This window comes from Pecten maximus, chromosome 7, assembly GCF_902652985.1.
Source record: "Pecten maximus chromosome 7, xPecMax1.1, whole genome shotgun sequence".
In the NCBI taxonomy this organism is placed as follows: domain Eukaryota; kingdom Metazoa; phylum Mollusca; class Bivalvia; order Pectinida; family Pectinidae; genus Pecten; species Pecten maximus.
In genome coordinates, this window is record NC_047021.1 from 3372128 (window position 1) to 3386143 (window position 14016).

General features: G+C 33.7%; 2 protein-coding genes across 2 annotated transcripts; both read right to left on the reverse strand.

Annotated features, from left to right (window-relative positions):
• Positions 1 to 709: 709 nt before the first annotated feature.
• On the reverse strand, positions 710 to 4783 carry LOC117331345. The gene is made up of 4 exons (XM_033890029.1): positions 4623 to 4783; positions 4057 to 4137; positions 1935 to 2041; positions 710 to 1206 (listed from the first exon to the last, which is right to left on the reverse strand). The coding sequence occupies exons 1-4, from the start codon at positions 4681 to 4683 to the stop codon at positions 952 to 954; spliced, it is 504 nt and encodes a 167-aa protein (XP_033745920.1). The 5' UTR covers positions 4684 to 4783; the 3' UTR covers positions 710 to 951.
• A 3072-nt stretch (positions 4784 to 7855) lies between these two features.
• LOC117331346 (universal stress protein A-like protein) lies at positions 7856 to 12175 on the reverse strand. Its single transcript, XM_033890031.1, has 4 exons — positions 12035 to 12175; positions 11390 to 11470; positions 10041 to 10147; positions 7856 to 9220 (listed from the first exon to the last, which is right to left on the reverse strand). Exons 1-4 carry the CDS (start codon positions 12108 to 12110, stop codon positions 8993 to 8995), a joined length of 492 nt encoding a protein of 163 aa, XP_033745922.1. The 5' UTR covers positions 12111 to 12175; the 3' UTR covers positions 7856 to 8992.
• Positions 12176 to 14016: the final 1841 nt, after the last annotated feature.

Genomic DNA, 14016 nt, shown 5'->3' on the forward strand with positions numbered 1-14016 from the left:
CCTATTTTATTAAGTAAGGCCAACTTTTGTGTTATATGTCAATTATCTAATATCTATAATGAACCATATTGATTTAATTTAGGTGGATAGTTCGTATGACGATTGTACAATAACAATGTTGTGTGTCCATATGATGATTGTATTATTCCAATGTATTAAGTGTTTTGTCCGTATGACAATTGTACAATTACAATGTATGAAGTGGTATGTTCGTATGTGACGATTGCACTATTACAATGTATTAAGTGTTTTGTCGGTATGATGATTGTACAATAGCCTAGATAAAGAGTTTAGGTAGACGAGAGTAAAAGATAGTGAAAAAGATTCACACATGAAAAGAACATCTTTAAATATACGTTTTAGTTTTGAATTTCTCCGTCGAATCCTAGGTGTCTACACTTTAGGCTCTAAGCATCACTGACGGGTACTACGGATACTAAACAGCTGTTTAATACAGTTCTGACCCTCATTGTATATTAGTGTCTCCTTCTGTACACTCATGATATATAGCACAATGTTATATCACTACCTAATACAGCTGAGGATAGAGATATAAAAAGTGGCATTCTAGAAGGGAGATGGTCTTAAAAATGGTACCAAAACCAGCAACCATTATGTGTATCCATGGTTTAATGTATCAGATACAACAAACTGATAATATGTGCTATACCACGTATAATAATGATGGTCCGTACAAATCAAATCGTAGTTATACATTATTATAGTAACTTTATTCACAACATTTTACCATGTTACAAATATTTTATGTTTATATTATCAAAGAGGCTCTTGATTTCTAAAGAATTAACATCATATATATTGTTTGTATTTGAAAACATTGACGCGGAACCTATGATGTATAATCCTAACTGGAAATTTGAAGTATTTGATCCAAAGCAGACAATATTACATTCAAGAGTTCATTTGTCATTTTTACAGTTTGTGTACCTTTCAACCGTCATTGCTGTTAAGAGAGTGAAGCGACCCGGCAACTGTCGCTGTATGTAAATGTTTTGGGTGACGACATACTGTCACGGGCACGTGCGCGTGATGTAAGATATAGTCGCTATGACTACCCATCAGTGTTCTCCTCATCTTGCTGTGGCCTCTGGAGCCACAAATGATGTGGTCAGCGTGCTCTTCATTGGCTAGTTTGATCACTATTTCTCCCGCCTTACCGAGCTGTGTTTTAACCATCCCTTTTAACTGCAACAAATAAATGTAATCATATCTAGACAAGCATGTCTCCATTTTAATTCCTTTAATTTGTAAAAAGCGGGCTGAAGTTAGCAGCGGATTCGTTATTCGTTATTGGAGATTGAAATAACAAATTCGGATTGGGTCTAATTGATATTTCTAATTGTTGACATTTTATGTTGGGATTCGAATAACAAATCTGCTGCAGCAGCGATTCGTTAATGGTAGCGGATTCGTTATTCGAATCCCTAAATAACGAATAACGAATCCACTGCTGACTTCAGCCCGTTTTTGTAAAATGGATGAGTAAATGATATTATCAATATGTCGATATCATATTTGTCTTTTTCATAAAGCTTCTTACGAATACACAGCGTCATAATTAATTCGATAGTGTGTGATAACAATATATATCTTTGATTATATGTGTAATGATTATTTAGGATACATATATTTTTGAAAATACTGCGAAATATGTACAAGTATATATGGTATGATAAAAATACCGTATAGTAAATACACGTATATACATCATTCGATAATTGTTTGACACTGAAACGGTAAATTGGGAGACATTGTTTGACACTGAAACGGTAAATTGAAAACAGTATTTGTGGGCTAGATTTGGTATTTTGTTGGTTATAGTTATAGCTTATTCCTAAAACTTATTTTTCTTTTGTTGTTTTCATTTTGTATTAGGACACAGCCTATGTGTGTTGATAAAAACAATACCGTACCCCCGTGGAATCCAGTTTTTTTGTTAAATTCTCCACAAGCGTCTTGTGTTCATCTGCCTCTTCATCCAGAATATTACACAGAGACTGTACGTCAGCACTACCCAGGGCTGTCAAATATAACATCAATCTAAAATATATTTTTTGTAAATTCATTAAGATCCCAAAATCGTATAACGACACCCACCATTCACAGTGCATTATCGCACCTTTTTTGTCAGCTACTATCTGGATATCAGCAGCTCTCGGTAAATAGTATAACGGTAGCAGTATGGTATCTGCCGATGATTTGCTATATATATAGGCCGAATAATGAATATTATACTTAGTAATATATAGAGGCCGAATAATGAATATTATACTTAGTAATACATAGAGGCCGAATAATGAATATCATACTTAGTAATACATAGAGGCCGAATAATGAATATTATACTTAGTAATATATAGAGGCCGAATAATGAATATAATACTTAGTAATATATAGAGGCCGAATAATGAATATTATACTTAGTAATATATATAGGCCGAATAATGAATATTATACTTAGTAATATATAGAGGCCGAATAATGAATATCATACTTAGTAATATATATAGACCGAATGATGAATATCATACTTTGTAATATATATATATGACGGGATATGAATATGATACTTAGTAATATATATATAGGCCGAATGATGAATACTATACTGAGTAATATATATATATAGGCCGAATAATGAATATTATACTTAGTAATATATATAGGCCGAATGATGAATACTATACTGAGTAATATATATAGGCCGAATGATGAATATGATACTTAGTAATATATAAAGGCCGAATAATGAATATTATACTTAGTAATATATATATATAGGCCGAATAATGATTATGATACTTAGTAATATATATATAGGCCGAATAATGGATATTATATTTAGTAATATATATAGACTGAATTATAAATATGATACTGCACTATATAGCTGATCAATAATGAGCCTAAAAGGTGGAATATAAAAAGGAAGCCAAGAGAAAATTAAACGAACCCAACAAAATATAGCAGAGACTATGTGATAATCCCTGTTTGATCCATGTATTATTAAATTATTTATTTATTTTGTTTATGTATTTATTCATGTATTCATTTGATATTGGATAACTTTGAAAGTACACGAATTTGGAACCAGTGTCGCACCTGGAAAGCCATTAAAGTTGAGTTAATGCCAAACTGACTAGTATAGAATTCACCATCAATATCGGTATATGGGAAATAACTCTAATAGGGAATAGTGATCAAATTACATCCGGATAACAATCACTTTAGAACCCCTTCGCTGTAATCATATTTGATTCATTATCCACCTTGTTTGTCATTACTCAGCCGTAAGTTTACAGACACGTGGACATCATACAGGGACAAGTTCGAATGAGATATTCAGTTGAATAACTTTTTAATGAATTAAACAATGGTATACGCCATGATTTGTTTGATCAGCTATTGTGATTGAGGAACAGGATGATGCGCGTGTCTACATGGTTTCACTTCCGGTTAACATGTTTGTTTATTATCTTAGCGTCAGAAGTCAATTTGACCTGTGTCAATATACCTCACTCGGACATTTGATCGATGTTAGTATCTTGTTACTAAACAAAGTTTAACCATCTATTCTTTACCAACCTACTCACGATGTCCCCTCCTTATAAAAAGTATAAGGCGTGAAACAGGCAGTCATACAAAATATTGTATAATGATGAGGAATTTGTAATTTATAATCACTTTGACAATAACAGGAACATACATGTATGTACGTCCCTGACAATAACAAACATACACATATATACATTATATTTCTCAAAGCAAGTAATGATATTACATACATATTACATACAAAAATAAACTACGCCCTTTAAACCCGTAATCAAGTGCAATCATCGTCAATATTGTAGTGACTTTATGAGGGAGACAATCCATACTACATTTAGATCAGGAGTAGAGGATAAAAACATCGAGCTTCCATCGATAAACCACTTTGCGTAATTTGATCAGTCTTAGCAGCCATAACAATTAAGAATAGAAGATATATACATTTCACAAATAATAGACATATGTCGGAAGTATACTGTTTACCATTCGTCAGGCCATTATGGCGTTCCAGTGCGCTGACTATAAGAAGCTGGTCATTCGGCCTCATCAGGTTATTAATGTACCCTGAAAATACACACACTAATTAGTTTTAAAATTCAATTACCTGCGGATTGTATTGAATATTTCCAAGACGGGAAGATGAGGCGGGCGTTTCGTACGGTACAAGGCTGGAAGGGTTTTCATCAAAACTTTCCGTTTCTATCTTTTCCATCATGAATAAGAATAGATTTGATAACATATCTTACTACATGTAATCACTTTTTATATTATCCCAATAAATCCCAATGAAGAGCACGCTATAGTGACAAGCATCATCCCCACCAGATCACTGTTAGCCATTAATTCAAATTCAAATTACAGCTTCATTTTACTTCTAAACAAATCAAAATAATTTATCATAGTTAAAATAGTGGGTTCTTTTTTATTAAATATAAGCTTTTCCAAAGTGTTTGATTCTTGACATTAAAAGATAAAGCTCACCACGTGCAAGACGCATGTCACATAAATATGTTAAGATATCTACAGTAATATTTAAAGGGAATACCTACATTCAAAGGCGAATTCGGAATGGGAACTGCCATCCATGGCCAGTAGTATCTTCCTAGACATCGCTGGGCAGTCGTTTGACCAGTGTATATCAGATCTATGAAACCGACCTAACTCTTTAAGTTTGCGCCTGACCTTGCTCTGTACAGTAGGTCAACGAGCGGAACTAGATAATACGTCATGTCTCGCCTATATAGGTCTTCTATCACCCGGTATCAGGTGGATGACACTGTGATAACAGTTCAAAAATTCTCAAGGTGAGTGGCTACGTGATAACAGTTAAAAATCATCAAGTAACTCAACTGTTATAATGTAACATCACCAACACAAACGCAACTTTCGCATGCTGTTTTTAATTATATAAACAACGAAAACAATTTCAAAGAGTAATGAAAAAAACCCTAGCTGTATCTCCCTTCTAGAACTCACAATTTGCATGGTTGTCTAAAAATAACGATGGACGTTAACAAACGTAACACTATAAACGGGGAGCTTCAGCAATGTTGGATATTGGATTCTTCACATGATTCTGACAAACGTACGGAAGACAGACCGCAAAAAGATAATGAAGTTGGTCATTACAAAATACGTGGTATTAAAGCATCTTAATCCATTTTGAAGTAGAAATTTCTTGGTTAATATTGCTGCTTGCAGCTAGAAATAATAATAAAATAAAAAGAAAATAATATACAATTCTAAAAATCGTAAAGACGAAACATAATGCAGAGGTTTTGTTAGATAGCATCGACTCAAAGTAAAAACACCTACAGACCTATCGTAAATACATATATACGACACGAACACACGGGGCCAACCAAAGTATGCAACGTCTCACTGGATAGATAGTCGTCTTCCTCGTGTGATCTGACAGACTGTTCAAGACTCTACAAGTAACATACATACAGACGTTTGCCAATAATTTTGATATGTCATCACTAGACTTTTTGTGGGAATCACGAAAGACGGAAGTAAATACTAATTGTATAAAATAACTGATTCACGTGAACAAGACAACGATTTTGAAACAATATTTTGACATCCTAAAACACCAAAGCGAAAGGAAAAACATCACATTGAAATCACGTGGTCTTTGAAGGTAACGAATTTTCTGTAGTACACCTGAGAAATACCTGTAGATATGGAACAGTCTTTCACGACAATGACATTACCAAAAGTATCTAACATCTATTGAGACTTACACAGATGATACACAGTCTAGGACAACTAGTCATAACATCATATACATGTATAGGGAAATTGGCATAGTACCACTTCGTAACATATTACGACATTATTGTAGAAAGTTTATTGATACCAGGCGTTATATCTAAATTTGCAAACTTTCAGTAAATTGTATATATAAATGTTTGTTTATCACCCACCGATACCTTGATCGACCAGCGATTGATACCTGTGACGTTTCTCTTGTCGTATAAAACTTATTCTGTAATTGTTAGCAATTTGATAATTTTATATATGTATATGCTGTGTATATATTTTTAATTAACAACTGCTCTTTCAATCACTCTTACAGAAACATTTAGTCGACAACACAGAAAATTATTAGAGGATCTATGGACATATGTCGTTTCCTTATAGCAGTCATGGGTAGTCGACAACACAGAAAATTATTAGAGGATCTATGGACATATGTCGTTTCCTTATACCAGCCATGGGTAGTCGACAACACAGAAAATTATTAGAGGATCTATGGACATAATATGTCGTTTCCTTATAGCAGTCATGGGTAGTCGACAACACAGAAAATCATTAGAGAATCTATGGACATATGTCGTCTCCTTATACCAGCCATGGGTAGTCGACAACACATAAAATTATTAGAGGATCTATGGACATATGTCATTTCCTGATACCAGCCGTGGGTAGTCGACAACACATAAAATTATTAGAGGATCTATGGACATATGTCGTCCCCTTATACCAGCCGTGGGTAGTCGACACTTAGTCATAAATATGAGTATAAGCTTCTTTCATTTATAAATCTCGTACATTACTGTACAACTCATAGCTGTCGTTCGAAGGAATTCCCGTTTAAATTGCTTGTTTGTTACCAACATACTTAGTTTCGCACATCTGTTCTGGTTTATTATGGTGTAAAAATGATCATGAAATACGTGAAGAAGGTCGGTACGATGGTTCAGGACAGGAATATGTACTTTAATCTAATGTGAATAATTCAGCATTGCATTTAATTGTTTTTGGATTTTTTTTTATAACACACATTTTATATACAGTAATTCTACGGTTATCTTAGGTTTCAAGTTATATAGCAATTGTCGTGAAATCATAACACATTTTATAGAATGCATCTATATTTATTGTTATTTAAGCATTGAATAGTTCCCAGATACTTGTATAAAGCCAATATGAATACAATTTGAGTGACAGATGAATATCAACGGGCAACATGAATATTTAGGCTTATCGTATAAATGCCTTCAGTAAGCCGAATTTCCAGAATAGTTCCTCGTGTCATCGTAAACGACACGCTCATCAAATGGTTTAAGCACAAATTTAACAAGATTATTAACAATTGCATATCTGCACGATGATATACCGTTATCGTTTAGAAGTGATGCGGCGTGGAATGGGTATTGAATAGACTCGATTGTTTCCCTGGAAGCACTTATATTTCCATCAACTGGATTTACGATATTTTCAGAAGAATATAAGCGCTAAAGTTTTAAATGACAGTCGTTCTGACAGAAGGAGACAACTATTCCAAGAATACATGTATATCATTTCAGATTCCATGTATAATCGGTCAGAACAATGTATCTTGCCTTTGACATCAGTGTATCTAGGAAGCAGACAATATTCAGAGGGGCTTACCTTTGACATCAGTTTATACCCACACCACTAAAAATCCAGTACATACCTATCCAAAAACGACGTCGATACCGCTGATTTTCACAAGGTTTCTATAAATGCTGGAATTTTATTTGAGAAAATTTATATACATGTACAAAATGTATCATGAGAAGAAAGCATATACAATATATCTTTTATCAATATTTGTTTTTCATGGTATTGTAGGAAGTGATAAAAGCCGTTATAATTCCTTCAACATATCAAACATAACATTGTAATGACCTAAACTGTTGATATGACGTTAATAAATACTAAATCAAACTTAACTAAATCAACATTTATTTATTGCACTTTAAATAAAGCATATTTAGGGGATTATAGCAAAGAAAAACGAAACAATAGCTTGTTTGGTAATATTTTAATAAAAAGATTCCGATTAACAAGATACTGCGGAAGACTCAGTGAATACAATGGACCCTTTTACAATGTATTGGAATATGTCATATTTGACAGTATCAAACAGCGTAAGTAGGCTCATCAGGGACACATGTGTAAAACTGAACAACAATTAATAAAATAAATGATCAAAACAAAATGTATCTGAAATTAAACATAACACTTATCTATGACCAATTAAGAGAAGTCCCGCCTATAAAATAAAAGTAGCACTTATTTAGGGCCAATTCAAAGAAATCCCGCCTAGAAAATCAACGTAGCTGTTATTTAGGACCAAACCAGGTATATAACCACCTAAAAATTAACGTAGCACTTATCTATGACAAATACAGAGACATCAGGTTCAATTTTGAGCCATACTAGTTCTATTGTTTAAGTGTGAATAACCTGTTACACTGAACAGACTATGGGTTGTACTCGGGTATGAATATTCTGGTTATTTTCATATTAACATGACGTACATGTAAGATTCAACATTCCTTATACGACCATAAGAAAACTGTTTTGATAACGACATTCTACAACCATGTACTTCTACTCGTTATAAATTTACCAGGTAAATGCACAGCATTGCCTTAGCATTTACCTCTCACATTCTCACATGTTAGTACCCTCTATTATCCTGTCATTATAATAATGCAGACAAACACACAATCTATTTTGACATTAAGATTTTATGTAAAACATATTTTTTCATGATTGATGCATAAAATATCAACGAGCGAAAATAAAATAAAAATAACTTTGGGCACTTGTTAATTTAAAGTGACTTAGGTATATTGTGAAGACTAACAAATTTATACTCTAGTCCATGCAAAATGATTGTATACTAGGCTAGTTCTCGTTTGTCGTGTTTCGTCTTGTTTAATACGTTATCTATGTCTGACTAGGAATGTAAAAAATAATTTTGAAAACATGTACAATTAGTTCGTTATACGGAGATGACAATAATAGCCTTAGCCACCCCAACATTCCTTATAAACATGCTGGTAACCATCTGTCTTTCCTGGATTACATTAATATACGTAGAAGGGTATAATGACTGTTCTTGATATGAAAGCCATTAGGCATCATTCTATACATTTTAGTGGTGATGGTGTCCATGTTGATGGTGATGATCTTTGTGTCGAGCTACCAGAACGGGAACATGCGCATGGTGGATGACGTAATCACTGACGCTGCCAATGAACGTCCGTCTGATCGTGCCAAGCCCTCTGGTTCCCGTGACGATGAGTGATGCGCCCTCGTCCTTGGCAACCTTACAAATAACTTCTCCTGGTTGTCCACCAACGCTTTTTACTTTACCACCAATCTGTTTAAACAAATTATAATGTTTAAATTATTGAATTACGTTGGTATCAATGCTTATAATTGGTATCGCACAGCGTAACAAAATAATTAGCATCAACATTTGAAATGTATTTGAAATGTTACACATTCTAAGGAATAAGGTGTACCAACAAAGTCTAGAAAACATAGAAATGTTGTAATTAACGGTCTTAAAAACATTTCTATTTTTCTCAGATTGTTTTGGTTCCCCTCAGTACATATAAACCAAGGTGAAAGGGGCATAACTCTCAATACGATCATGTTAATAAAATGAAATTTACGTCAAATATCATCAAAATTGCTCGGGAGAATAAGCAGTAGTATCCTGAACAGAATCTTAATCATGGATGTGAAAATAACTCTCAGATGGACACGTCCATAATGTCTATGTTACGATCAAGTTTCTGTAGAATAAGCTGAGTAAGCCAGTAGCATTATCCTGTAAAAGATATATAAAAAGATACCACAAAAAACGGACCTTTGGAATGTCATGTACCAGATATATAAATATAAGATACTACAAAAAGGGACCCTTGGAATGTCCTGTACCAGAAATATAAAAAAGATACCACAAATAAAAACGACCCTAGGAATGTATAGCCATAAAAATACTCTAATAATTGTTCGAGAGAGTAAGCGGTTGATAAACTCTCGTCCATAATGTGATCAAGCTGACAGTAGGAGGAGCCAGTAAATATACATCCTGATTTCGGGTATAAAGGTATTTTGTTAAACTCTACAAAGCGTCTTAGTCTCGGTTATAACAAGGATGTTAATCAATAAATACAGATAATAGTTCGTACACCGTGATCCTTCAGTTTGGTGCCCAATACTTCCACCAACTTTTGAACTCGTTTCTCCTCGTCCTTCCACATATCGGTCAACACAGAAACATCCGCCATCACCATAGCTGTCAACAAAAAAGTGATTTGGTAAGTGGTTCCCTTTCATTGATTCGCATCATTATTTGTCTAATAAATGGGAGGGCAATTGAAAATTTCTTATCGGTGATCTAGAAAATAAGCTAGGGCATAATAGAAGAAAATTAAGCGATTACCATTTTTTAATTTGATCGATTGAATTGAATATATCTTATCGATATCGAGATAATTTAAAGTGAGTGGTCATAGAAGGTAAACATTGATCTGGTTCATTCGGCGCACTAGCATTTTATATCTAAATTGTTTAAGGTATATGTTAGTGTGGAACTTTTACGGGCTCAACATTTTATCCTCAAAATTGCAATTGTGACCAGATATAACATAACGAGCGTTATATTACTCATTCTTTATGCTGGTAGACATCGTAATAATAAAGGGGAATAAGTATGTAGACTATATCTATAATGCAGTCCTTTTGTAGTAAGTAGCTAATTGGTGCTCTTTACACATTCTGTGAGTGTCAAGGAAAGATATTGATCTGTATGTGTTTAATACTTTGTTTATTGTTCGTGGAGGGGGATTATTGTTCTACTATCAACTTCAACTCTTCCCTAACGACCATGAATTAATCGCCCTTCCTTGTTGAAGCTGCTATATGTGGTATACTTCGTCGTTGTGGTCCGACACTACAGTATTGGTTTATATTTGTGTTTTGAACACGCCACACAAAATGTAAGATGATGATGTTGTATACTGTATGTGTTGGCATGTTTTGACCTTGTGTGCTGGCTTTCTCGTGTATATATATATTTTACAATGATGATATAAATATTCCATACTACGTCTATGCTGGCTTTCTCGTGTATATATGTTTTACAATGATGATATAGATATTCCATACTACGTCTATGAATATTAATATAGTGCTTTAAATGCTTGTATCGTTTGATAGTTATCTCCCTCATGACCCAAGCTTTCTAACTACACACTGAATCAATATTGTTAATTTTAAGTTATTCAGTAACACGTGTTTGTGGGAACCAGTCACTTCATTATAATATTACTTCGTCAGCTTTATAAACAAATCTCTCAAATATGTAATAAACACTTAAATTTTTTAACCACTTTAGCTCTAGAATTGATGGAATGGTGTTAATTCCAGATGCAAGCGAGTTATCGTATATGTTGCAACATGTATGACAAATTGTCACAACAAAAGGTGGTTTAAGCTGACCAGGAGAAACATCATTATATTACTAATATATACGTACGTGACGCTACCACGTTGTGGTACTCTGGTGTATGTAGCAGTATAACCTTGTCATTCTTCTTATGGATATTGTCCATGTACCCTGGATAACGAAAAAAGTGTGCAGCTATATATATAATTACATGTCTAACTTCATGGATGTGCCAGCGTATATCGACTGGATATGGCAGTATAATATAAACCATAACAGTGGAAATTGGAGAATAATAGAACAACGTAGAAAAAACAAATCAAATTATTCACAAACATTCCCTTGTACCTATATGAACCGGTTACGGGTTTACAGTGTTTAAGTTGGATAGGTCACTCAGAGTTCAAAACAGATTGGCAGCCAGTGCCCTACCAGGATAATAGCTTCTCATAACACACAACACTAGATCACTAACTTCTAACTACACGTCATATCTCCACGTATATTTATATATGTAGTAAACAAGCGAAAGAGATCCCATTTATGCGCGCTGAACTAAATAAATGATATCTAATAGCATTAGCTTGTTACCGTCGGCCAGACCCTTGTTCACTTCACTATCTAAACTGCCTATATTATATATAACGTGTATAACGTTTAACCAATGGGTACATAAGCGCAGTAATAATTAAAATAATTTAGCTTCATCTATGTAGTCTAAAAGTTTATACTCACATTCAAATGCATAGTCGGAGTATTCACTGCCATCCTGGGCAATAAGAACGATTCTCTCTTCAGCTGGAGCGGCCATTGTGTGTGCAGCGTGTAGCAGTCGTCAGCTGATTATGTCTGCTCTGTGTGTCACACCCCCGTCTGAATAAGATTAGAGTCGGAACGAACTGACAATCCGGATGGGTAGTCACGTTATCATAGTTCAAAGTCTAAACTGCTACTAAGGCTATTTTACTTATCCTTTAATTACGAAAAGCAAAAAATGGAAAGGGTTAACACAATAAGATGCCAGGTATCAATTATGCACCAAAATGAATTTCCATTAACTCTTACTTTTACTGTTTCAATCTGATGAATATAATTGCAATGATTAAGAGACATAAAGTTCAGTATATATCACGTAAAGGCATCCAAGCAATGTTAATGTTATATCATGGTCACTGATGTCACATAAATCATCAAAAAGTAGCCATAAAGCATATGTTTATGTTAAATGACATAATAACAGAACATAAGTAACAAAACTCCGTGAAGGATTTGTTTATAACATGAGTAATATAAATAACTATTGACTTGGTGTGTATCTGTTTTAAAATCCCGCTTCATATTCTGACTTTATCTTATCGATTTTTATGTTAAGTTCAGATTCCGTTGTGTGTTGGTAGTCTCTGCTTGTTTTTTATTGGACTACCATATATATTCCTATCCCACCAAACAAAAGTTATACGACTAAATATCTTCGTTTCCGACCATGAAAGAAACCGTAAAATTGATATGATCCACGCCGTTACTTTATCAAAATTAACAAACGTCCTTGGAAAACAAATGTTGTCGTATTCAAAGGAAGTTTTACTCTTTTCATTTCCAACATTAAATATTTCTCGTTATTTCATTTTAAAAGGACACTCTTTAGCTGTCTCTTGTCCATTGTAAACCAACGTGTTGGTGCATAGTGTTCGTGATGGAATTAAATGTGTCTGTCAGATTGCATGTAATATATTCGGAGTCACTTCCCTTGTGATGTTGTTGAGCATAGATTTTTTCGGTTTTTATTCGATCATTTATGGCTGGAAACACGATGTCAAGCTCTACACTAAGATAACATTTTATTCTTGTATACAATATACACTGTCTCCTATTAACAAGAATGACACATACGACACTACCTATGTTATATATATTGGAGTCCATATTTCTAATTCTGTATTGCCTATTAACAGTGATTATGTTATACATGTTATGAAATCTACGTATATTCCTTAAGGGTCATCTATATAGCAGAACAGTGTTGAATCTCAAACACGAATAAATACCTTAAGATTTGCACAAAAAATGTCATGTAATATACCAAAATGTTTGTTTGGACATGTAGCTTCTTACAATCACCAATAATATGCTATAGATGCTACCAGTTTCTTCTGTAGAGTAACTTTGTGGTAAGATTTGGCATGGAATAATTCTAAGTCACGCAAATGATCAAACCTGAAAAATAGCCATGCTGTTATGTTCACAAGTGTCTATAGCACAGGGTAGGAGCATTTGTTTGACCGGATTTTACTGTATGTACGTATAAACACTTATTTTGTTTTGACCTTGAAATGCAAATGGCAGCTGAGAATAATATTACACAAATATGGCTTAAAGGAGGCATTTCATTTAATAACAAAACTCCTATATCGTACTTTTAAGACATCTCATTATAGTAACATGAACATTTGAATGTCAATTTGTTAAAATGGTGAGTTTGCAGCCTTTTTCAGAAATAAGCATATTTTACCCCAAACTCAACGGTTGAACATTTTTTCATAAAAGCAGTCTTTTTGCCACTTCAAGAATACTTTATATTGTCTAATAAGAGCATTTTTGATGTTTTAAATACCTTCTTATATGCCATATTTGTGTGATATCGTTAACGACCGCCATTTGCAATTCAAGGTCAAAATAAAAACAGCGTTTATACATATAATAACGTCAAAGCTGGTCAA